A 27,900-nucleotide genomic window follows, 5' to 3' on the forward strand; every position below is an offset into this window, starting at 1 on the left:
AGAGAGAGATCAAATGCAAATGCTACTGGGGGAGGATAGATATGCATCTGCAATATTCATATTTGAGCTGCACACCTTCAGAAACCACTGCGATCATCATATTTAATGTTGTCTGTGCAATAGAGTATTCTTACAGCAATAGTTCAGCCAGAAATGAACAAAATCTGTCATTATTTATTCACCCTCATGTTGTTCCAAACCTGTATGACTTTATTTCTTCCATGGAACGGGATACTTTTATGGTGCTTTTTGTCATTTTGAAGTTTGACAGCCCCAGTCCTTATTCACTATATGGAAAAGAGTGGATATTCCTCATAAAGTCATGTGTTGTGTTTGGAATGACATTAGGGTGAGTAAATAATGACAGCATTTTTTTGGATGAACTCTATTCCTTTATTCTTGTAATGTTAATTCTGTCTTTGTTCGATTTTATTTATTTTTTTGTTTTATTTAAATGATATTTCAATTTTATTTTATTTTTGTACTGTAAATGGAAACTGAGAAAGAGAGAGAATTTCTTTCCAGAAGAGGCGAAAGAGAGAGGAAGATAGAGGAGCAAAGCATGGAAGCGCCCATAAACTCGGGACCTGAGAAACAGAGATAACGGCAAACCAGCAGACAGCAAATACAGCATCAATCTCCTCAGTCACTCCTTCTCTTTCTGCTCCTCTCTCCATCTCTTTTCCCTCCAGTGAGTCTTTTTTCCCTTGGATCCTCATGCCGAGTGCTCCTGTGTGTTTGTAATAGACCCTTTCCACGTGCTGCCTGCTCCTTCTCTCTTTTCCTTTGCCTCTCTCTATCTCTCTCTCTCTCTCTCTCTCTCTCTCTCTCTCTCTCTCTCTCTCTCTCTCTCTCACCTCTCCAGCACACATGGAACAGTTTATCTAGGAGCTTATTTTTTGCGCCTATTAAGCAAAGTTCCTTCTCAGACACACAAAAAAGGCAGCCATAGAGAGAAAAACTCTTTTTATTATGATTGTATAGCAGCACTTTGAGAAAGGCGGAGAGAGAGAGAGAGAGAGAGAGAAAACCCCCCCCTGGTAAGCCAAGGCTCTACCACGCATGAGAAAATCAATAAAGCATCTCTTAAAAAGAGGTTGACGGATAATGGAGAAAGACGGGTGGGAGAAACAGACCAGGTCCCCTGGATACCTTTCTGCCCTTTCTCTTTCCCCTTCATCCCACAGATACACCGTCAATGCTGTGAAAGAGCAACACAATTGTATCGCTGCCATAATTTTTTTGTTTGTGGCATAGGCTGTCTTGTCAATTGTAATGGGACCAATATAGTTGTCGTGTCACATCACTACAAGCAGTGTCAAGAACATTTTTAATTTCTGGAGATAGCTATCCGATAGCATTCCTATTCTTCTCAATGGCAGTTGCTCACCTGGTATGTAACCCCCCAAGTCGTAAACTTGGCATATACCTGAAGGATGTCTATATGATGCTGAGTCTATCAGATTTTGTTCGAATTGAACACAGGGTGGTGCTCTAATGTGTAAATGTACATTTCTTTGCATATGTTTCTGGAACTTATGGACCAGAATGTAGATCTTTCATCTGAATCTGTGAGCGTGTCTACATCTACATTCAGAGTTTCACACACCTTCTTGGCCATTTGACTGATTTTGCCATGTGAAATTTGGTATACGTCGACTACAAGCAGACCTGGTAAAATATGTATCAAAAGAATTGTGATTTGTTAAGTCATTTCTATGAACCTGTAAGTTTTTGGGGCATGACTATCTGACATGGTCTGCGTTTCCAAGAAGCATCGCAAACCTAATCTTAAGACTGTATCTGATTTTTTTGAGCATCCATTAGTGCATTCTTTAAGGTAGGGTAGGCAATTTACGGGGCGTTTAGCAATAGCAAGCTAGCTTTAAAAGCATGAGATCCCCCCTCCCTTCAGAGCGTCTCCAAAGCCATGTCTCCTTCAAAACACGAGAGAGTTTGCAAAGCGTCATGAGACGAGAGACAGCGTTAAACTACTGCATGTCTCAAAGCACATAACATCACAATAATGATGAACATAAACAACTTAAAGAGCTCTGACCTGTAGCACCTCACTGCTGCAGTTCATTTAGGCGTTGATAGTGTTGCCATTGAAACCCATAAAATTGAGTCACAAACCAAGTATATAACGTCACAGGTTTCCATCTATTTCAGATTGCATTCGGATCAAATGCAATGATTGGATGAACATTTTATGGTCAGATGCCTTCCACAGACTGTATATACTGTACTGTATAAATATAAATAGTGATTGCTATCAGGATGTAAAGAGACTTTCACCCAGCATAACACCAAACAAATCAAATCCCCTACCCTGCCTTTAAGTATGCATGCTAATTTTCTCTATTTTTACATTTAGATACTTTTTCCGTCATCTAAAATTATAATGTGGCGTTGTCGAAATATACTTGTGGCATTTAAAAGGATTGATTTTAGTTTTAATTTCACCAACCCTTGCTTGCTATATAGTCTACTTTGTTGATTATAAAAGGTGCGGTCTAGTTTTGTTGGATCGCACTGCTTGCTTGCAGGATAGACTGCATTGTTGATTATAATGCAATCTAGTATAAACCACTCATTATGATTTGACTAATGTGATCAAGTTTTGTTGCATCGCATCGTGCCACAAGCTGAAAGAGAGCGCTACGGCAACACAGCGTGACATTACCTCTCTCTCTCTCTCTCTCTCTCTCTCTCTCTCTCTCTCTCTCTCTCTCTCTCTCTCTCTCTCTCTCTCTCTCTCTCTCTCTCTCTCTCTCTCTCGCTCTCTGCCCATCCAGACTTCTGATGCTGTTATTGAATGTGTGTTGATTAAATTCACACAATCCACACACCCCCTCCTCTCCCTCAGGGAGCTTTTATTTAATTAATAACGCAGGCCTACCATTAAAACACTTGCTGTGTGTGTAGGTGTGTGTCTGACAGAGCGAGTTTCATGGCTGTTGTGCTTGTGATCGCCGTGTGACGCTGTGTGTGCACTTGTATTGTTGTGGTGGTGGGGTTCCCCACCCGGCGTTAACAAAGCAGTATTGTGTGTGTGGTTATTGTCGTGGGTTAAGCTGTGCTCAGGGCTGTCATGGGTAATCTGAAGCTCTTCACTCCATTAGTATGTACCTGGAGATGCAGGTATGACTTACATATTAGTGCTGGATTGTATATCACAGATATGATGTGCATTGACTGAACGCATCATGTGTCCTGGAGTATTGATGGAAGGGAAGTGCCGGTGTTTTTGTAGGGATGCTGCTATTTTTAGGAATGCACAATAAAATGGTTAACCTATTGATGTTGATAGATCTGTCCGTCTGTCTGTGTAATTATCTATCTATCTATCTATCTATCTATCTATCTATCTATCTATCTATCTATCTATCTATCTATCTATCTATCTATCTATCTATCTATCTATCTATCTATCTATCTATCTATCTGTCTGTCTGTCTGTCTGTCTGTCTGTCTGTCTGTCTAGATAGTGAGAGATGCACTGCCTTTGGGCTAAAGTTTTGTTTTTGAAAGTATCCTATGCTCAACAAGGCTGCATTTATTTGATTACAAATACGGTAAAAACAGTAATATTGTGGAATATTATTTCAATTTAAATTTCTATTTTAATATATTTTAAAAATTAAATGTATTCCTGTGATGCAAATGCTGAATTTTCAGCATAATAACAGTCTAATCAGTCTTCAGTGTCACATGATCCTTCAGAAATCATTCTAATATGCTAATTTAGGGCTCAAGAAACATTTATTTTTTGGCAAAGTGAGACGACTTTGGCAAGTTTACTTGAGTTTATTGAACACAATTTATCTTTGGCGGTATGGTTCCTTGTGGGGGTTCTTGCTCCATAATTAATGACATACGAAGCTTTAGCATTAACCCCCCTATGGAATCATCGGCTTGAGCATTATACAGATGATTAAGACAGTTAGTAATGTCTTTAAGCCGTGGTTTAACATGTAGATGTATCAGTGAAGTCCGGGACGTCTATGCTGTAGCCTGCTATTTGGAAGGGTGTGTCTCTCATGATGATGTCCGTGACTCTTGGACTTGGAAGCCTTGATAATCTGAAACAAAGAAGACGACAGCCAAAAGGTGCACAGAAAAATGCTTGATACTTATAGTGGTCAGGGTGGGGGGGTTGCAAGCAGTTTAAGCATATTTCCCAGGCGGAAGTGCCGCATATATATATATATCCTTCCGGTCTAACAGGAGAACGGTAGTGGTTGGAGCGATTTGACAGCTGAGCGCATCAGCTGATCGCAGCCTATGCCTACGCGACCTGTCTGAACTGACGCTGTGCTCGATTTTATTTCAAAATTGTCTATTACATTGCATCCTTGTGAGTTTAGTCCTGTGTCATGCTGTCTATAGGGGTTCATTTTGTGATTCCAGAATGATAATTGTTATAATATACATAAACATAATACATTTACATTTATTCATTTAGCAGACGCTTTTATCCAAAGCGACTTACAAATGAGAACAATAGAAGCAGTTAAACTAACAGTAGGACAACAATATGCAAGTGCTATGACCCTTCTCCGTTTAATCTAACGCAGTACATGTACCTTTTTTTTAAGATAATGCGTGCGTGTGTGCGTGGTTGTGGTGTGTGTGTGTGTCTGGCTTCACTTTTTACAAGTGTAATCAAGGATGCTGCACAGGTGGCCTGCATCCTCTGACCTGAAGTGCTCTCCTCTTCTCTGCTGGTGTTTCACTTTCTTTTGTTTTTCACTTCATGCCACTGACCCCAGGCCAGCCCGGTGGCGTACTTCTCCCCATCTTTCCCTTCTCTCTCATCTCTCTTTGTGTGTCTTCATGCCTCTTTGAAATGTTATTTTCCATTGCACCCCTTAACGGAAAATATATTCTCATTTTTAAGTGCCGAATCGCCTGTAACCGAATCACTTTCCACCCTGAACGTATCAATTTAAAGATGCGTGTGAAGCGCGATGTGAGCTAGCTGCACTGAAAGATTTCACAGTTGGTGATTGCCTCTGGGTCCGTTGTGGATTTTAATAGCAGCTTTTAAACTTAGCAACATTTACCAGCAGTTTATTAGCTAGCCGTTGACCGAAAGTGGTTCTAAATGAATTTAGGCCGAGGCCAGAGAGGGTTTGAGAGCGTCTGCATGGGTTCCGCTGAGTAGGACAGAAAAGGGGCCTTTGCTTCCTCTTTCTTAGCTTTTTACCTATTACAGATCCATTACCAGAAAGATATCAGGACTAGCAACCCTATAGAGCAGAGAGATAGAATTTCAATCCATGTCTACTGAGAGTCTCTTCAAAATAAAAAGAGTGAGAGAGTGATACACAGCCTTTAGTAGTAGGTTAGATTGATTTAGTGGTCATTCAGATGGACATCCTTCAGCAAAGGCCCCAAAAGTGCAAGTCAACAGCAAGTGCACCATAGTGGATAGTGCCAGAGCTATAATGTAAAAGATATAATTGTAAGTCCATTTAGAAATTAATTGATAATAAAAGAAAACAATTGGGCACTGGCAAAACATCTGCTATAATATAATGAAATATTTGTGTTTTATTTGTATATTTATGTATATTTATATGTGTATGTATATTTTTTAAATTATTTTTTAAGTACATTTTGTAATATGTATTTTGCCATTTCAAGGTTTGAACAAAATGCATCATCAGTTTGAAAAGTATATTTCATTAAGCCACGTTATTAATAATAAATATTAAATTAAATACTCATTAATGCAAATATCTAATCAGCCGATCAATCACAGGGCAACAATGCAATGCATTTATGCATGTAGACAAGGTCAAGACGCTCTACTGAAGTTCAAACTGATCAGCAGAATGGGAAAGAAAGGTGATTTGAGAGACTTTGTCAAGGTTTGTGGGTTGATGCCAGATGGACTGGTCTAAGTATTTCAGAAACTGCTGATCTATTGGGATTTTTTCACGCACACAACCATCTCTTGGGTTTACAGAGAATGGTCCCAAAAAGAGAAAATATCCAGTGAGCGGCAGTTTTGTGGGCGAAAATGCCTTGTTAATGCCAGAGGTCAGAGGAGAATGGTCACACTGGTTCGAGCTGATAGAAAGGCAACAGTAACTCAAATATCCAGTTGTTACAACTTCAGAAGAGCATCTCTAAACCCACAACACATCGAACCTTGAAGCACACTGGTGCCGCTCCTGTCAGCTAAGAACAGCAAACTGAGGCTATAATTCGCACAGGCTCACCAAAATTGGACAATAGAAGACATGTTGCCTGATGAATCTCGATTTATATATATATACATATATAATGAGCTCTCCCAGAGAATGCATGCAAGTGACTGTTTGAAGTCGTTATGTGGCACAACAGATACAGTAGAAAGACTAGTGTCTTGTTTTATTTTTGTGTCGACGTGGTACAGAAGTTACGTTACTTTTGACATTCCTAATCACAGCGGTAAAATGTGCAGTTGGCAGTAAGTCAGCAGTATATGAGTTACTCTCTCTCTCTCTCTCTCTGTTTCTGTTAGCTTTTGACAGATGTGCCTCTAATCCATCCAAGCTCCCAACCACCACCATGGCCCTGTGTAACCTCTATTTTTCTGGCTCTCTTGGTCTTTCTTTCTTTCTCTTCTCTATGCAGTGTTCTCTGACAGATCTGCTCTGCTGAGATATATCAGGGGCAACATGTCCTACTAAACAAACTTCTACACACACATACACAGGAGAACACAGGCACACACACATGCATGCACATATTGTCCCATTAAAATGATCCTTGTCTGTACACACTCTGTGCCTGTTTGCATTAGTAGGGGTGTTATTAATAAATATGACCTCATCTGTGTCCGCAGAGAACTTCCTCTCCCTTCCCAGCTCTCCCTCTATGTACTTCATTTGCTTTTCCCTTCTTTCTTTGCACTGTTCTCAACCCCCTGTCTCTCTGTCTCTTGGTCTCTCAATGCAATACATCTCTCTGTGTCTCCAATATGTCTTGCCCTCTGTCTCTCACCTTTTCTCTGTTCTTGTTCTGTTTCCTCTGCTGTTGTTTTTTTTTTTTCCAGTATCATCCATCTGCCCGCCCTCTGTTTCTATTTACTCTAGTAGTCTGTTTCTGCCCTTCATGTCTGCTCCTTGTCACTCTCTGGCTCTCACATGCTCAGCTGTACTCTCATATTCTCTGTGTGTGTGTGTGTGTGTGTGTGTGTGTGTGTGTGTGTGTGTGTGTGTGTGTGTGTGTGTGTGTGTGTGTGTGTGTGTGTGTGAGTTGGTTTATGTGATTTATGAGGACACAAATTTGTATAATGACATGTGTATTACACTGGTATTACAACTTATGGGTGGTTTATGAGGACATTTCAAAAGTCCTCATAAATCAAATGGCTTAAAAAACATAAAAAACAATGTTTTATTAAAAAATTAAAAATGCTGCATGTCTCCTGTGATGGGTAGGTTTAGGGATAGGGGCAGTGTAGGGGGATAGAATATATAGTTTTTACGGTATAAAAACCATTACGCCTATGGAGAGTCCTCATAATGCTGTTGCACCAACGTGTGTGTGTGTGTGTGTGTGTGTGTGTGTGTGTGTGTGTGTGTGTGTGTGTGTGTGTGTGTGTGTGTGTGTGTGTGTGTGTGTGTGTGTGTGTGTGTGTGTGTGTGTTTGAGAACACAGAGAGACCACTTCTATTTACCAGGGTGAAGCCAACAAAAGTATGTTTCACCCTAAAATCAAAAGAGGAAATACATATTTAAACTTTTAAGGTAATTTTAATGACAATTCAGCACCCTTCCTATATAATAAATATAATATTTAATAAATATGTAATATATTTTAGCAATAGAAATTAGCTATATGTTCTATATTCTAATTATTTCAATCTGTGTTGAGTGTTGAACTATTGGGTTAAATGCATTATTTACTCTAATGCATTGATTTAAATGTGTATATATTTATATTTATATTAAAACATTTTTAGCAATGCAGTAATGATGTTAAATTTAAGATTGTACCTGATAAAAAATATTTTTATCATCTTTCTGCACACTTTGTGTGCAAGTATACATCACATTGCAAAACAATCTTTATGGACATATAGTTTATTATTTGTTCCTTTTGATTTCTTTTGTAATCCTTTAATGCACATGAATGATTCACTCTGGTTGTTGTTCTGTTTTTTGAGAATTCCAGCTGCATATCTGCATGAATGTTTCAGTTCAAGATGCATCACAATTAACCTTAAGATAGCGTGTAGCTCAATTATTTTTAACGATAAACAACTGGCAGCTGGTTTACTTTAATTTAACAATCACTGAATGCATTAGCTAATTTACAGTGACAGACTGCCATCAGACTATTTACCTGATGTTTAAACAGAAACATTGATTCATTTTAGAGCACCGGCCATATGTGTGAATTATTGCAATTAGAACCAGCATCTGAGGCTTATCCCAAAGGCTTGATGTCATCACGTCGTAATTAGGGACAATGATGTTTCTTTTATGATGTGATGTTTTATACAGGGTGAAAAGATATATTAGGATGCATCAGAGACTGCAGTAATCAGCTGGATACCATAGTATTTCCTCATTAAAGCGTGTAGCTCTACTATTTCCTTTGGGATGGAGTCTGAGGTAAACATATGAGCTCACCTCAACCTTACCTCACCTCTGTGTGTCTATGTGCGCAAAGGTGAGCCATCACATTTTTAACGGTCAATAAAGCATGTCAGTATGCACTTATTTGAAATGGATATGTGCATTTTTCTATTATTCATATCTCATGAATAAAACTCTCCTAAAATATTCCGTTTTCTCCAGTCTCATCGAACACAGCTGAGATATCAGTAACCTTTGGAAAACTGACCCACAAGCTCTCCTTTCTCACCCTGCGTGGACGTCTGTAGACCTCCGTAGGGCTCACAAACACTTGCTGTTGAAAACGGAAACGTCATTTAAAAATATATATTATGTATTCGACTGTCAAAAACAGATAAATGAGAGAGCAGATTGTTTTATAGCGGAGCTGAACTAATGCGGAAAGCAAGACAAACTGATTTTTAAACAATTGAAGTAAACCAAATGACTTAATGTTGTTTTTCATGCACCATACAAAGTCACCATCTGTCGCTTTCGCTCAATCTCTTTGCAGTATACAGCAAAATATAATTACGGCCATTGTGAGAAACGTCCTTGAGAATAAGGTGGTAATTCTGGGTCATAAAGTTTACCCATATGAAATGTCATCTAACAAGACAACTAGTTTTGTATTGTAATAATGCAAGATTTTCTTTATCCTTAGCGCCCTCACAGCAGGACAATATAAACAGGAACACTTAATTATGTACCCATAAGAGAAGGAAAGTTTGTTTGGTGGGGGCAGGTTTGAATCCAGTGCTTCAGATCGGCTGTTTATATCAGTGGGCGTCTCCTAACATGGGATTTGTTTGGTTTGTACTTTTTTTTATGAGAAAATTTTCAGATAAATCTGACACAGCCCTGGGGTTTGTTGTGAAAAGGCTTGAAATGAAGCCAGAGCATTACTTTGTTAGCCTCCCACTTATATAAACACAAAACACTCACACACACTAAGCAAAGGCACCCAAAATCTCTCTACCCACTCTCATATAGCATACAGATCCTCTCACATACTTTATAATGAATATAAGCATGACTTACAAAAATACTCATCAGTGTGTATAAAACACACACCCAGTATGGCAAAAATACATTTTCAGATATATTTTTAATAAATGTCAAACAATACATTGCTAACATATTTGTAAAAAATTATATTTACATTTTACACAATGATAATTTAAATTTCCGCATATATTTTTAAATACATATATATATATATATATATATATATATATATATATATATACTATATTGCTCACCAGCCACTATTGCTAGTGGTTTCCCAAAGTTAGCCACTCAGCATTTTCACTGGCCACAATTTTGAAATTGATACCATGGGAAAAACCTGCCATATATATATATTTTTAATTTTAATTCATAATTTGGCAGCAGGTATATTAGGCTGGTGTCACTTTAAGACCTGACACACAGATCCATTATACTGTTACACATGCGTTTTCTTTCTTAACTGTTTACATTCACTTAAAACATAACTGTGTATACGTAAATACTCGCCAAGCCCGGCATTTTGACATTATTTTGTGTGTATTGTTTAAGCTGTTTAAGCGCAATAAGCAGCGAAAAAAATAACTCAATTTAGTACTGAGAGGCGGCTTTATAATCTGCGGGAATGAGTAAAATGATGTACAATACTCGCAATCCCATGCCAAATCTCAAGCCCATTAACACCAACAATATTCATCCGAATTAAACGAATAAGTGAGGGGAGGTGGGTTTGTGTGTCAACTCTCTGCCGGAGAGGGGAGAGAGCGAGAAAGCGTGGCTGGTATCATGTATCTATTCTGCAGAAAATTAGTATTGGAAGTGTTTCAGATATTTCAGTATTGATATGTATCAGAAAATCGATATTTTTGACGACACTACATTGCACTTACTATTTCAGATTCCTTTTTAAAAGACTACAATTGAAAAATGTAAAAAAGATTACAAAATTCACCCGGTTGGCGGGTGTTAATGTCAAGCCCTGTATATATATACACTACCGTTCAAAAGTTTGGGGTCAGTTAGAATTTTGTTTTTATTTTTTGGAGGAAAGAAATCAATACTTTTATTTATCAAGGACAGTAAAGACATTTATAATGTTACAAAAGATTCTATTTCAAACAAATGCTGTTCTTTTGAACTTCCTATTCATCAAAGAATAAAAAATAAAATAAAAAAACTGTACAACTGACAGACCAACAACTGTTTCAACATTGATAATAATAATAAATGTTTCTTGAGCATCAAATCCTCATATTATACTGATTTGTGAAGGATCATTTGACACTGAAGACACTGACACTGGTGATGCTGAAAATTCAGCTTTGATCACAGGACTAAATTACACTTTACTATATATTCACACAGAAAACAGCTGATTTACACTGGAATAATATTTAATACTATAACTGATTTATGTTGTATTTTTAATCAAATAAGCGCAGCCATGGTTAGCAGAAGAGAATTCTTTTAAAAGTATTTAAAATCGTACCGACCCCAAACTTTTGAACGGTAGTGTATATATATATATATATATATATATATATATATATATAACATTTTTAGCACTTGAACTATATTTTGGCCACAAAACGAAGAAAAAAAAATTGCCAAATGGGAAACACACAGTTCAAAGCTCAAATAAAACACATTTGAACCAAACACTATGTGCTACAGTGAACTTGTTAAACATATCACGATTTCTGGACAGAAAAGTTGCACAAGTTCTTTCAAGGTCACGGACCTCTTAAAAGGTGCCGTATGAGTGAAACTATTTTAGCACCAAAGATTCTCTAGACTGTTTCTCAACCGTCTCCGAAAGGCCGTCCTCCCACACACTGTCTAGTCATAGAGTGTGTGTGTGTTTGTATGTGTGTGAGCGTCTCCATGCTGGCCTTGTTGGCGGGTTGCTAATTTCTTGCCAGGCCCAGCAGCAGGTGGAGGGTATTACATGGTTCTTTCCCCACACATTGGCATATAGTTAAAGAAATAACAAAAGCAACCCACGGCATTTTTTCTCAGACATGCTTTTATCGGCTCGAACACACCACAGCCAAAGCCCACTCTAATGAATGCGGCTCTAGCTGTGTGACTGCATGTGCTAAATATTCATATTTGTCACAACCACAATGATTGCTTCTTTCCTTCTTTTTATTCTCGTCTTTCTTTCTATTTTTAGTGGATGGAGGGTGAGGGTCAGCGTGACAACAGCAAATTTAAAGCGAAGGTCGGCCATCATGACCCTATGAATAATTTGCTTCTAGGGGTCGAAGGTCAATGCAAAAGTGCAGTAACTCAACAAAGAGGGCACACACACGGGCCGACACTTCTGCTTAACTGACCCACACTGCCCCTTTTATGTGTGGACAGACTTTTATGGCCTTACGAATGACCTTGCAAATGGCCACCGGTAGAAAATAAAGGACACTTTGATCAATACTAGTGCTTACAAGCATGCTAGTTTCCACATATGCTTCTACATACTAAGCTGGTTTCACTTCATTTCACATACCATCAAGTATGCACTACTGTTGCATTTCCAAATGCATTACTAAAATTTTTTAGCATTGCATCATTCTCAGTTTTGACAGTGTTTCAGTTGTCATTTTATAATTCTAAATGGTGCTTGTGAGCTGATTTGTAGTTGATATGCAGTGCACACTTTGCTGAGCATTTGTGGGATCTCCTTTTCTATTCTGCAAAGGATTTTGGGTAATTTGATCAAACCATGCACAAATCAAAAATTACACCCTTCAGGCACTCTATTTTCAACATGCTAGGATTTGGAATATGTTAATTAGGATGGGTAGTATGCAAATTGGGATACAGAGCAAGACTTTTTACACTTTGAAAAGTTCCAATGAAGTCGAAGCCAAAACCGCAGTCGAACGAATGACGTCCGATATGAAAATCACGCAGTAAGCGCTAAGCCAATACTCTCATAATTATCACTGCTAGCACCAGCGTCTTCACCATACTCAAGCCAGAGCAGGCCTCAGATAAGCATCAGAGAGCATATGACTCAGCAGTGTCTCCCAAACGCTCTGCACGGCTGTGATTAGCGTTAGCGATGTCAGCTAATGAATCATCCGTATTATGCCGCTGTCACGCTTGATTTCAGGGTTTAATAAAGGGATGTTTTAATTTAGCTCTGACTTCTCTGTGCTCTTCTCCATAGGTGAAAAGGTGGTCAGATTGGTTTGAATTTATTCATGGCCGATGCTTTTACAACAGTACTGTCCGAAACTCATTACAGTTGCCCATGGTCGATTTGCTATTAAACGAGAGGTTTTAAACAGCATGCATGGGCTACACATGTCTAATTCATGAGGCTGTTGAAAGGGTTTCTGAGTGAAACAGAAAGTTTGCTGAAACTTGTTACTACAAGTTATCTGAATTTGACCGACAGAGTATTTTTTCAAGGGAAAAAACTGGTTCATAAATAAACAGTGTTTTTTTTTTGGATTCAGTAAGTTAAGATTTAGTAGGTTACTGAGAAGCTTAAAATTCAGTTCAACTTTTAGTGCAATAGTTAGGGGTTTTAATGTTTATGATAAATACTTTGATTGTCACTTAAATCTGCCACATTTTTAGTTGTAGATAAATTATAAATGTTATCTAGATTATGTTCACTACCTGAGCGATGTATGTTTATGCTCAAATATGATTATGAGTCATGATGTGCATTGTGCATTGATCATGATCAAACAATTTATGTTTCATGCTTCAAAATTTATGTCAAGGCAACATAGTGAGCAACGATGATCCCTGGTTTTCATGGCAACGTTTCTGTGCACAGTGATTTTGCGATTATGACAGTCCTAAAAATGGCCAATTCCCTGACTATTGAACTAGCGGGCTGATTAAGATGTACCCTAAGATTAGAATAAATAAGTAAAGTTTAGTTTCTAGTTGATAATATTACATTTGTATCAAGCTAGCATTAAGATAGCTACAGTATGTAAATATTTGTGTGTTTTGAGAAGCTAAATACTCAGAAGATCAACTTTTAGTGCAATAGTTAATTCAATTCAGTAAGGTTAGTTTTTAGTAGTTATAATAATTAACTTTGAAAAGCTAGCATTTAGATAGCTACGGTATGCCAAAGATTATCCGTGTTCTGAGATGCTTAAAACTCAGGAGTTCAACTTTATATGTGCAGGTGTTTTTCAGATCCCACATTCTCCACCAGAAAAACATCCAGCCCCACCACTGGATCGGTTTGGTGTGTGTGTGTGGAAATTAGGTTTTCTGATGGCCTTTATTTTGGAAAATCAACACTGAGCTCAGTAGCAAAACGTGCCGGCAGACATTTTGTACACAAGTGTGTTTTTATGTGTGCGTCTTTGTATTTTCCATTAGTTACCATTAGTTTAACATTTCCTTGCCTTTAAAGGACAACTCCGGCGCAAAATGAACCTCGGGTGTTATAACACATTGGTACAGACTAAATCGTTCCCTGAGATTTGTTTTCATGATAATCGAATATAAAGAGTTTTATCTCTAAAAACAGTTTAGCTTATAACGCTAGTATATTGGGCATCGAGTAAGCAAAAAGAGATCGCTAGTTAATACCATTAACAAGGCTCAAATTAGCCCCACACTAACACGGCAGCATAATGAGTGTCCTTACATGCAAACCGAAGCATTGAGAACTTTGTAAGTGTATAGACAGTTTAATAAGAAGATACTTTACACAGACAGTACAGTTAGCGCATACAGACAGCAGCCATCTTGGAAAACAGTCTCGATCAATCGAACCACGAAGGTGAGCGAACAGTACGTGTAGATATTGAAGATAAGATAAATTATATTTATTTTTTTATTTTCTCTGTTGCGTTCAGTGCTTCTCTTATGCGCTCAGTGCTTTCTTCCGGAAACAACGGACCATATGAGATTCCAAGTCACAGTTCAGCTCACATATCACCGTGTTCGTGGTTTGACTGATCGAGACTGTTTTCCAAGATGGCTGCTGTCTGTATGCGCTAGCTGTACTGTCTGTGTAAAGTATCTTCTTATTAAACTGTCTATACACTTACAAAGTTCTCAATGCTTCGATTTGCATGTAAGGACACTCATTATGCTGCCGTGTTAGTGTGGGGCTAATTTGAGCCTTGTTAATGGTATTAACTAGCGATCTCTTTTTGCTTACTCGATGCCCAATATACTAGCGTTATAAGCTAAACTGTTTTTAGAGATAAAACTCTTTTCGAACATTCGATTATCATGAAAACAAATCTCAGGGAACGATTTAGTCTGTACCAATGTGTTATTACACCCGAGGTTCATTTTGCACCGGAGTTGTCCTTTAAGTAGTGTGCATTCGTTTCCAATGCATCCTAGATTTTGCCAAACAGATCATAAAGCCATGGGGATTTTTCTTTTTTTCTTCTTCTTTTTTTTTAATAGTTCGGAAGGTTCAACTCCAAGCAGAGGGACTCTCTGTTAGGGGTTAAACGTTTTAACAGCAGAAACACACACACAATAGTTCTCCCAGATGGGTTGTGCTTCTTATTATGGCCCAAATTGAGTTTGCAGGTCATTTGATTAAAGTAATCTGATATGAGATATTCGCAGAACTTAATTTGATGTGCGTGGGTGTGCAACTTTAACATAATCAAAGGGACAGCGTCCCTTTTTTCTTAGTGATTCAATGTGACTGTGCTTTATTATAGCATGTGTAACAATATCTTCTAATCGATCACAGGGTGAAAGGATGAACTCTTCAGAAACCTAATCTGTTTAAACGTCCCCTCCTGTCTTATTCGTTACTCTCTATTCTTTTTTTGTGCTATATTCTTGATACCCAATGGATTCTTTCATCTATTATATGCATGTGTGTGACAGCTGACAGTCTGTTATATGAGGGAGTATTTCAAACACCCTGGCTTCATCTCTCCGTCCCCATTCATGCGGATGCGTTTCTATCTCAGAGAGAATGAGAGAGAGAGAGATCACTCTCTAGAGAAGGACATTAACCTGATTGAAAGCGCCCACCCCTCACCCCCCGAGCTAGCGTGACCTTCAGTCACTTGTCTGTGTGTGTATCTTACACTCCCACAGGAACTTGAGTGAAAAAAGGGTCCTCTGGTACTTTTAGAGTTAGAAGCAGAAGAAAGACTCAAGATAAGGAAGACCCAGAGAGAAGATGGCTGTACATTTTGAGGCCAGTAGTTTCACAGACGGGCGCTTCATACGGCTTTGTTGATTATAAAGGGAGTGGTTTGGATTTTGATGTGTTTGATGCGTCTAGTCTTTTATGCATTTGGCAGATGCTTTTATCCAAAGTGTCTGGCATTGCATTTAAGGTATATATTTTTCATGAGCTCATGCATCGAACCCAGGATTTTGCTGTTGCTAGCATCATGCTCTAGTGTTTGAGCTACAGGAATGCTAGCTTAATCACTCGCATCTAGTGTAGAAATGTGAACAACATGAGAGTAGGTCAATTATGCTAGAAATTTTTTATTGAACTACCCCTTTAATATCAATGTGTGCTGTGCATTTACACTCTAAAAAATGCTGGGATTTGAAAAAAAATTAAACCAACGGTTGGGTTTGTCCATATTTGGCCCAAACTTGGGTTGAATCAACCCAGCATTTTTTAGAGTGTAGTGCCTCGTTAGCTTAGCAAACTGCTTACATCATAATCCATTGAAATCAATAGTCTCCTGTGCATTTCACAAGTCTGTTGAGCTGCTGCCTATGAAGAGCGTTCCAAATCAGTCACTTTTGAGGATTCTTGGAGGAAAAACAATTTAAGCAATCTTCCATCCATGTTCTTGTAAATCAAATCAGCATAAATATATGTTTTTTGTTTAGTTTTATGTTTTTAAAATGCCCACTGTAATATGCAATGGACATTGTTAAGAGTGCTGTAGCAACAGTTGAACTTGATCAGACCTGTCAAGCTTTTTATGAATGAATTGGTTATAATGAAATGCATTATGTATAGTTTTCTGAAATGAGATTTTATTCTAGCTAGAAATGTAGTCTTAGATACTTCTTGAGTAAAAAAAGGATCTAAGCAAAACAGGAAGGGGGATGAAATGAGATGAAAATTACAGGTATTTGAGAAACTAGTCAAAGAGAAGAAGTGATTTATTCCACAGATAGCTTTCTCTCCCCTGACCGCAGCACGGCGGTGGAACAAATAGGTCCGTAGGGCAAGGAACAAAACAGAGAGATGGAGATGGCGAACGAGAGATGGAGGGATAATTTGGGTAAGATTGGGGTAGTGGGGCGTGCGGGAGAAATCAGAGACAAATTATTGTTGTGTGAGGCAATTGTTGCAATAGAATAAGCAGCATTCAGTTAAATTGAAGACCTCAGACTTTTGCAAATTGCCTGAGATAACAGTGTGGCGAAAACAAGGCAAGTCGTTTGTATTCCCGCCGTCGCCGAACCTGCACACAAAAGAGGGACTCTCAGTCAATCAAGAGAAAGAGTAAAAATAACCCACAGTGATCCCTTCTTTCAATCTCTATTTCTGCTTATCTCGCTTTATCTCTGAAGCTCTCATTTGCGTAGAGGAAGCGAATGGATTGAATCTGGCCATTGGTTGATGATCATAAATAGCTTTACGCCGCCTAAATCCCCCTCTCGCATGCTGGGAAGGAGGAGGCCGGGGGAAGGAAGATGATAAAAGCAGGGTGCGGGGAGGAGAGAAGAACGGAAACAGGAAGATAAAGAGGGAAGTCTGAGGTGAAGTGAGCTGGGAGGGATTTGAAAAGAAGCAAAACTACATATCATGACAGTAAAGACGTGCATTTCGAACACATAAACACTAAAGATATCCGGAGATGAGTGCAGGGACCGATGGATTCGTGTTTCGGAATAGACACCGCAGTGCCTTCTCAGCAAAATAAAAGAAAAACAACACCAGCGATACGAAAAGCCAAATTTGTCCCAACATGACATGCGAGTGCATCGCAGATACTTGAGAATCAGCATAAATACAACCCAGTGTTCCTACAGATGTGCACTGGATGTTGATTAAACTCGATCTGTCCTCCTTCCGTCACTGAGATCCTTCCTGTTTACATCCCAGCAGATTTCATCATTGATCTCTCATCTTATCGTCTGCTTAAATGCTCTTCCTCTTTTGCGCTCTCTCTCTCTGTCTCTCTGTATTGAACAGTGTGATGTGAGTCGTGTGGAATGAGGTGTCAGTTTCGTATCGCACAGCATCGCTAGACAATTGCAGAGCAGCACCGCATGACTCCACATTAACTCCGCTAACAGGAAACACTGGAGAGATGCAGAGGTGCATCGTGGCCTTCCCTGCACCCCTTCTCTCTCTACTTTCACTTATTTCAGCGGGAAGACATAGATGTCAATGAGAGAGGACACAAATAGCCTCTCCACCTCTGCCCACCTCTGGCCCCAGTACCTCCGGCTGTCAGGAACTGCGGGGCGGAGGGAGAACGGTGAGGAATAAAAGTATGGCCTACAGGACAATTAACCCCCGAGGGAGCACAGTGGGCGTCCTGCACTTCCAGCCTATTAACATACTAAAGTACTCAACCTGAGTAAGACACGGCTATACAGATGGCCTAAGGGGGGTTTTACACACACACACACACACACACACACACACACACACACACACACACACACACACACACACACACACACACACACACACACACACACACACACACACACACACACACACATAGAGAGAGAGAGAGAGAGAAAGAGAGAGAGAGATGTACAGTCTATCTATCTATCTATCTAATATATATATATATATATACATACTGTATATATGTTTATCTATATATCTATATATACACATATATCTGTTTATCTATCTGTCTATCTATCTGTCTATCTATCTATATCTGTCTGTCTGTCTATCCATCTATGTCTGTCTGTCTGTCTATATCTATCTATCTGTCTGTCTATCTATCTATCTATCTATCTATCTATCTATCTATCTATCTATCTATCTATCTATCTATCTATATCTGTTTATCTATCTATCTGTTCATCTGATATATCTGTCTGTCTATCTATCTATCTATCTATATCTGTTTATCTATCTATCTGTTCATCTGATATATCTGTCTGTCTATCTATCTATCTATCTATCTATCTATCTATCCATCTATCCATCTATCCATCTATCCATCTATCTATTCTATCTATCTATTCTATCTATCTATCTATCTATCTATCTATCTATCTATCTATCTATCTATCTATCTATCTATCTATCTATCTATCTATCTATCTATCTATCTATCTATCTATCTATCTATCTATCTATCTATCTATCTATCTATCTATCTATCTATCTGTCTGTCTGTCTGTCTGTCTGTCTGTCTGTCTGTCTGTCTGTCTGTCTGTCTGTCTGTCTGTCTGTCTGTCTGTCTGTCTGTCTGTCTGTCTGTCTGTCTGTCTGTCTGTCTGTCTGCCTGTCTGTCTGTCTGTCTGTCTGTCCGTCTGTCCGTCTGCTTGCCTATGTATACCATAAAACAAATTAGAATAGTAAATATTGGTAGTAAAGTAAATTTGTATTTGGTATCTCTCAACATGCTCACCATTTGCTTTGTGTCATGTTTTGGTGGTTGTGTTGCAATGGATGTAGTGGCGTAGAATTTGTGCGTATTTCAATATGTGGAATATTATACCCCTGCACAATAACAGGAACTAATGCAACCGTGTCCCTGTAAGATATTGTACACAAAATACTGAATTTCGCTCCCAGGCTCCTAGCCAGCTCTCCAAACATGCTACAGTTCTCTGCTGAAATGATTATGCGCTCCAGCAGTCATTGCTGAAATCATAAAAGTAGAACATAACCGTAATCGTTATTGCATAATGTTAAAGCCGATCCTGTCGCACAGCTATTTCCTTCGCTGATCGCTGGTGTCTTTAACAGAAACACAGCAGCCTATATGTCTCTCTTCTAAAGGCCCCTGTGGGACCGTATGCACACAATGTGGTTACCGTTGCATTGTCTTCTAATTGCTGTTGTTCTGTTGATCTGCTAGCGTGCGCTAACTCAGCATTCATGTGAGGTGGGGAATCAACCTATGGATGTGCCACACGTGTGAAAGCAGCTGGGTAATGAGGTTGTCGCAGTTGTCGTTAATGAAGCTGATTGAATTGGCAACACATGCAGCAGTAATGACAGGTCACAGAGGGTATCCCAGCATCCCCTGCTCCTGAGGGCATGGGGGAGGCATGGAAACACGTGAGAGTCTCTCTCAAACACATGACCAACCAAACACACACTCACTCATCAGTTTGTGCTTAAAACTCATCATTAGAGTAACTGACAGAGCAAGGTCAGAGAGAGATGGACTACATTCAGAGAGAAAGGTTTATAGAGAGATGATGAAAGAGGGAGAGGGGGGAAGAGATGTGGTTTTACCAACCCAGGCTCATTGGAAAAACTTGCCTGTGGCGACTTTTCTGCTAAATTACATTACATTGCATCTTGCACCACACATTTAGCAAGACTTTCGAAGTGAAATGTCCAGTGAGTGGCACTAAAAAAGGTATATGCTCTATCTATTGAAAATAACATACATCTGGTTTGGTAGGAAATTAGTGTTTTTGCAACTATAGGCACTTTTGTCACTGCAGACTTTTGAATAGACACTCTCTTAAACACTTTTATACTTGAATTATTTTATAAAAATGTTCTACTAACAATGTCCTAGGAAGTATACACATACATAAGAATTATGCCATTTTTATCATTTTTTCATTCTCATTTCCACCACAGATTACATTTATTGTTTATTAGCATTATGTGCTGGAAATAGTGGTTATGGAAATTAGATTTCACTTTATGAAAAACTTTCATGAAAATTAACCCTTGGGACATAAAAGTTAAAGGAACACCCATAAATGAAAACAAAAGGTTAGATCTACATAACAGTAGACACAAAGTGAGAAAAAAAGAGGGAACAGATGATCCCAAAGGGCATCTTAACACTCTTTCTTTCTGTTTTTCTTTTTAACTCTTGGGTTGATAATTAAGTGGATTAAACTGTTTTTTTTTTTCCAGATTGAAAGGTGACCTTGATCGTGCTCAATGGGCCAAGGGCCACTGGGAGGGGGGATCCCGTGACAGGAAGGTTTTCCTGTGGAATAGGAAGTGGGACGCGCCTGCAGCTGATCAAACTCCATTTGATTATTAAGACTTTCATCTATTCTCATTCACTAATGAAACATCACACTGCCTGTTGATGTCATAGAACAGACACACACAATCATTCAACACACACACAAGCTGTCTGCCTCCCACTCTTTCACACACTCCCACATCTAACATCATCAGTCACACTTACAGCACACATGCAGTCCGACCACAACAACATTCACACTTTCTTCTACAAAAAAAAAATACATAATACATGCATGCCAGCTGCAGGCGCTGTCACAAAGGCATAAACAAAGAGCAAACAGCATTAAACCTTCAGCTCAACACTTTCATCAGCACAAGACTGCAGCCTTCAGTTCAGAGTCACTCTGAAGTCCTGAGACTCTTTCTGAAACTCTGATGGCTGAGTTCACTAAACCATCACGCCACTTTCGTCGGCAGTATTTCAGTGCAAAATGCCTCATTTATTTCACAAACGCAAAACAGTTTAACCAGGTGGAATGCAGCTGCTGTGCCGTGTTATTCAAATTAAATCATTGTCATTCTTTTCAGTGCAAAACACACCTCCTTTCTATGTAAATCAGGCTTATTATAGATTGTGCCTAATTCACAAATCTCTTTGCTTGGCGCAGTTAACATTGTGCTATTATCACCTGCGGAAAGCAGGCAGTAAATGGAAGTTCATTTAATAGAGGTGTTTCATTCAGGGTTGTGTGCCATTCAGAATTGAATGGAGAATGCATTTAAATTTCAATTCGAATGTAAGGAAGAAAAATGTAAATAAATTAGAGTGTTCATAATTGTAACTAAAAAGCAAAGTTTGACAAGACCAACTTTATATAATGCCTTGATAAAGACTTGTAACAAAAAGCCTTAAAGGTTTATAGACTTAGATTAGATCCATGGATGGATGGATGGATGGATGGATGGATGGATGGATTGATTGATTGATTGATTGATTGATTGATTGATTGATTGATTGATGGATGGATGGATGGATGGATGGATGGATGGATGGATGGATGTTTTTAATTTTTTGGAGTGAAAATTGTTTCAAATTAAACCCTACCCCATTTTTTTTCAATGCAGTAACATGCCTTTAAAAGTAAATTGATTTCATTAAATAATTTTAAATCTAGAAGTCGACATCTTAAGACTTAAATATAAACTTAGGTGCGTTGTTGTTTTGTCTGCTTCTTGTATATGACCAACTACCTTTACTTGAGTAGGATAAATATACTGTAAACTACTACTGCTTACTGACACTTACTGCTGGTTTACCTGATATTTCCACTTCATGGTTGCCTGTCGTTTTGGAAAATAATCCAATGGAAAATATATAGAGTAAACAGCTCTCAGTGCCATTGAGATGTACGTGTCTGCGGTGGTTCACGCCAGACTGAATGCGTCAAGCATAAACAAGACTTAAGGGCCAGTAGACCTTGAGAGGGCTGGTGGCTCCTCTAACCACCTACTGCCCTGCATCTGTGGCTATAAAAGAACCCTGCCTGTTACTCTAGGGGATGAAAGCATGCCGCCCTGTTTTGACTAGTGCCATCTGATCTTATACCGAAATAAATAGATCATATGCTGAAGGCAGATTTCTTTTATTCTGATCATTCTGTTTATGCGGTGTACATTTCAAGAGAGTTTGGGTTTGACGTAGGTGCTTTTTTGAGGATTTGTTGAGCAGCTGGTGTTGAGTGGTCAGTTTCTGCAATCGTTGACATGGTGTAGAGATAGTGGCAGGATGTTGGGAAATTACCGGCCACTGACATGCGAAGGGCTTTTGTTTAAGTTTCATTAAACGAGGGATGATTGGGGAACGAGGGATGGAAGGAAGGAGGAAAGCTCTTGAGTGAGACACTGGAAAGATGTGTTTATGTTGAGGGGTGGAGTTGTTTCCTCTTGTGCATCCGTATGGTCACAGTCCACCATCATGCTGTTGCCTTGACATCTGCTGTCTCTTAGGGGTCAGTAGGTCATAGTTCAAAGGGTCTTATTTTAGTTTAGATGATGAACATGGGGATTGGCTGTTGGTTCTAGAGAAGAGCTTATTATTGACAGGAAGACAAGAGCAGATTGGAAGGAGATGGGAAACTCTTTAGAGCCACAAAGCTGGTCATCACTCAACCTTTGACCTTTTTCCGGACGTGCATGAAAAAACGGCGGATGTTTGTTTTCTTTAGGGAGGAGTTCATTTCAAAACACGCTCTTTGAATATACGTCCATCTTCACACAGATCACATCCTTTGGCAGAAGGACAATGTTTATTACATGACTTGTTTTTTTGTATGTAATATTGAATTATTACTTTATTCTTTTGGAATTTGTGTAACTGTAAACTGTAATTGTTTTGAAATTCCTTGTTCTTTCCATATACAGTTTTAAAATATGCTGTAAATATGTCATTTTTACAGAATTAATATTAAAACATACCTAACAAATATCTTTACATTATATATAATAGGCCTATATATATATATATATATATATATATATAAAAACTAATATAGCTTTTTATATTTGTAATTTGGTCCACCAACAGCAATGTTCCTCCTTATTCGCACATGACAAATGAGATTTGCTCTCTGTTCTTGCTGGTTGAAATGGTTGTTTTCCAGAGATTTAGCACAAGGCTTATTTACAAGGTCTAATTTAATTAAATTCTATCTATCTTTTATTATCTCTTTTAAGCAGTATATAATGCAGTAATATTATTCAAAGATATAAAGTGTAGAATTTATAGTTTAAATAATTTATAAATATATAATATACTAAATAATATATATAGAGATAATAATATGTAGTATGTATAGAAAAAAATAGAGCTATATATTTTTTTATTATATAATAAAACATTTTTAAAATGAATAGTAATTTTAAAAACATACAGAGTTTATAAATCTTTTTTATATATATATTATATATGCAGGGAGAGAGCAACGTAGCATATTTAGTTTGGAACTGCCGTGCATGAAAAGGTGCAGAGAGAACACAATCACCTGTTTTTAAAAGTCGAGTAGAACTAGACACCACCTGTCACAACAGTCTGACGCATTCCAGATATAACACAGATATAAGCAATGGCGCATCGATCCAATAAAAAAAATGGCGTGCAAGTGGAGATGTGAGTCATCGAATTGCTATATTGCAACCCCTCTATAACGGACAACTCATTTGGAGTGAATCGCCACCATCTCTGACTTCTCTTATCTGGCTCTCTCTCTCTTTCATGCTAATGAAAAAAGAAAAACAGAAATCAATGGCCGTGAGATTGCTACCGCACAGGTCCACATCTCAATCCAATGATGGCAAGAGGCCACCCCTCCACACTTTCTTATCGTTGCGCACATTTAAATTCACACAACCTTTTCAGACTGAATGATAAAACACGGTGCAGGCAGAGAGAGAGAGAGCTTTACATTGTTATCTTCACCGCTAAACAGTATTTGACATTTGACGCACATTTAAAAGTCAATGGGTTTGCTCTCAAATCAGCAAATATTATCAAGGCCCTAATTTCCCTTTTTAATGGAGAGAAACAGGTGTGAGTTGATGATTAGAGCAAACGTGTGAAAACGGCTATTGCTGAACAGACTGGACCGCTCAGGCCTTTTTTTTCCCCACTCTTTCCCTTGAAACCTTGCTTCGGGCATCATCATAATGCATTCAGGAGAACGCTGACTCCAATTATAATTACAAGCGCACGTCTCGTTTGTCCGTGGCTGTCAAAAACAGGCCTTCTTAAATGTGCGACATGTTCTTCGGGACACGATTGTGAGTTGTGTTGATGCAGCCTTGCTCTGACAAGCATCCTCAATTTGGCTGCTGGTCTGCCAAGATGCATTTATCATTGTACCTTCTGAAAGAGTGTAAAATCTGTCATTAAAATGGTCCTGACTGTGTTTTCTCACTCCATAAACAGTTCCAGCTCTATTGGGATAGCGACAAGAAGGCTCTAGGGATGTTGGCGTTCGTCTCGTAATCACTTTTGTTTATGTTTTTTGTTTGTTTTCTTTATCTCCCCTGACAGGAGCCGTTGTGCGCATCTGGAGCCTCCACACCTCGTCGTCCAATCAGAACCCTCGCTTCAGAATCTGAACCTGCATTCCGTGGAGCAGAATAAAAGAAGTGGGAGCGGAGAAATGGGGTGTGCGAAAGTTCTTCTCGTGATGTTCGTGATCGGGTTTGAAAAGGGGATTTGCGTCAACTGGAACCCCGTCCCACGCAAGACAGTTAAATATAATGGTGAGTATCTAATGACCAAACAAAACTGTGAGCGATTCCTCCCAGCGGTGACTGCCCAGCAAATGAGTGTTCTCACAGTATTTTTATGGCACTTTCTTTATTTGTCCGTCTCTTTCTTCTTTTCTTCAGTCGACCCCTCCCTTCATTCTCTATGCAGATTTGAGATAAGAGGTGTGATCTCTGCTTTGAATTTACTGAGATATCACATTACTGCCTGGTTTTATAGGCTTTTATTGTAAAGAGCTTACATCCCCATTCATTTGCACTCGCTTCATTTGTGCCTGTTCTCCCTTTCTCACACTGTTCTCTATTTCGCGGCTCTCTACTTCTCTTTTTCTCTTACTCTTCCTCTGGAGGGAATTCAATGAGAATGAATTGTGCCTGGTGAGAGAGCTTATTAGAAAAAAAATATTTTTCTTTATCAGTATTTTTGTCTATTCCTGGAAAAACTTCTAAGCATTCATAAAAATGCATTTACTTAAGAAGCAAAATTGCATATTTTTTTTTCAAGATTTGTTCTCAGATAATATCATTTGAATTATGGGTATTTTTCTTATCTCATTGGCGAAATATATCCTCCTGGGACCCAAGAATAGACTTTTGTCCACTGTAGTGGACATTATATTTTAGTGAATTTCTCTGACATCATACATGTCACATGACACAACCTGGCTGTCCTGTAAAGAGCACATTCAGGACTTTTCAGAGATACCAAATGTTTGGAGGTTTCACCATGAAAACAACTTCTCCTTGGCCTTTAAAAATGTCTGACATTAATTTAGTGATCAAATGTAGCATTCTTATGGAAATATGATAATATAGTGTAATTATAATATAAATTGGACTACTTTTCAAATTGTATTTCATAAAACAACATCTCAGGAAAATGTTAAGGGGTTTAAAAAAAAAAAAAACTTTCTGTTACAGAACAGGGCATTGATTTCAAACGTGTCCACTGTAGAGGACATCAGGACTAAAATCATGTTTATCAGGCATTCTGGGAGACACAACAAGTGAATATGGAAATAAATTATACATCAATATTCCTATGAAATGTTAGATATTATTATTAAAATGTTGCCAATTATTACTCCAATTATTACCCTTTATTCTTTCATTAAATGTTGCTCCCAGAACACATTAATGTGCAAATTAGATACAGTGTATAGATACATTGCATTGAATGGGAATATTAACTTATGGCCATTTTACCCACATATTGCAAAAACTAAAATGGTGTATCAATTCATTCCATTATTTCTTTCATAACATAGTTGAGAATAATCTTTATACAAATTTTGGTTGAAAAAATCCTGAAACCCCAAAATGTATTGGTGATTGAAAAAAAAATCCCATTGTTTTTGCCTATACATATAATTTCATGTCATTTTATTTTTTAAACAACTTAGTCCTGGCGTCCACTACAGAGGACATAGCATAACGTATGAATAAAATATTATTTTATATATGTGTTTTTTTACCATTTGTTTATTGTGCTCTAAACAGTGTGATGACATGGAAAAAAACTAAATTCAAAAAACTTTTTTTTTCTGGGTCTCAGGAGGATATATATGTTTTAATTAAGCATACATCTGACAACATTTAATGAGGTCTATGCTTAAAGTAGGAGAAAATCTATTTGCCAGTGGGGTTATAAAAATAATTTTGGCTGTCAGACTGAAAACGCTCTGGAAGCTTATTTTCACAATTTTGTTTCTCAAGTAAATCTGTCCTGTTTTAGTCATTTGTAGATGTTTTTACAGCAATATGGAATGAAAACCTGTCTAAGAGATTACAATTTAGCACTGATTTCAATCTGTATGCTTTTTGCATGCCAGTCCTGAATAAAAGGTAGTGGAGGACTAGCGTGATGTGGCATACTATGCTGAGACTGTAAAACTTCCCTTCATTACTGTAGTCCAGGCCCCTGAATCGGCTCTTTAAAATGCAGAAAGTGCACTAGTCTACGCTGCGTGTCTGGATGGATGCCCTGTCATAATGCTCTTCTCCATCATTTGATTAATTACCTCTTTAAAGATCAATAGAAAATGTACTCAAAAATAAAACATAACAATTTAACATAATATCACAGTCAGTTGTGCCAGGTAGCTCTGTATTTTGTAAATGAGCAAGTCGATTTTCATGGTCAGACAATTTTTCAAAAATATTTTTAAAGAAGTGTCTTATGCTCATCAATGCTATATTTATTTGAGTAAAAAAATACAGAAAAAAAAAAAACTATTAAGATTTTTTTTTTACTCTTTCCCCCACCATTGACGTAATTTTCCGTCTTACCGTGTTTTCACTGTTATACGGTAGGGGGCGCTACTACGCATCTTCTGAGTACAGAATATCCTGATCAAAAAAAAAAAGCAGAAACAAGTGATAGCATATGTAAGCAGATATGTAAAATAATGCGATCATCAACATTAAGCAGCATATAAATCGAAACTGCCTATTGTTACCGAATGAAATGTCTACCCAGGATGAGGTATAGGACTGTGAAGCTTTGGGGGTGTTGATGGACTCGATCTACTCCATCTATGTTTTGATCATTGTTCATGAATCCGATCTGGATGTAGTTCTTGTCAAAAATGCGATTTTCTCCTCTTTTTGCTCAAAATGTTGCATTTTTTATGAAACCCTAATTCTGGCCTATTGCATATTCAGATATTCATACAACAAAATATTCTGGTAGCCATGAAAGTTTTGTGAAAATGATCAAAAATGCTGGTGCTGGCTGGCAAAAATGCTGTTTTTTATTTAAATGTATTCAAAATGTTATTTATTCCTGTGATGTCAAGAATTAATCAAGATTCTTTAAAGAATAGAAAGTTGAAAAGAACAGCATTTATTTGAAATGAAAATCTTTTGTAACATTACAAATGTTTTACTGTCACT

At 38.1% G+C, this 27,900-nt stretch overlaps 1 protein-coding gene across 2 annotated transcripts in view; it reads left to right on the top strand.

The window, feature by feature from the left end:
• The window catches only part of sema4c (sema domain, immunoglobulin domain (Ig), transmembrane domain (TM) and short cytoplasmic domain, (semaphorin) 4C), a 69,708-nt gene that overhangs the window by 13,981 nt on the left and 27,827 nt on the right, over positions 1–27,900 (top strand). For both annotated transcript variants that reach the window (XM_056254678.1, XM_056254677.1), the window contains exon 2: positions 24,785–24,999. In XM_056254678.1, the coding sequence (XP_056110653.1) occupies positions 24,897–24,999 (103 nt within the window). In that variant the 5' untranslated portion in view covers positions 24,785–24,896. The remainder of the gene's footprint in view (positions 1–24,784; positions 25,000–27,900) is intronic.

This window comes from Rhinichthys klamathensis, unplaced genomic scaffold, assembly GCF_029890125.1.
Source record: "Rhinichthys klamathensis goyatoka isolate OS25496 unplaced genomic scaffold, OSU_Roscu_1.1 h1tg000114l_1, whole genome shotgun sequence".
Lineage (NCBI taxonomy): Eukaryota > Metazoa > Chordata > Actinopteri > Cypriniformes > Leuciscidae > Rhinichthys > Rhinichthys klamathensis.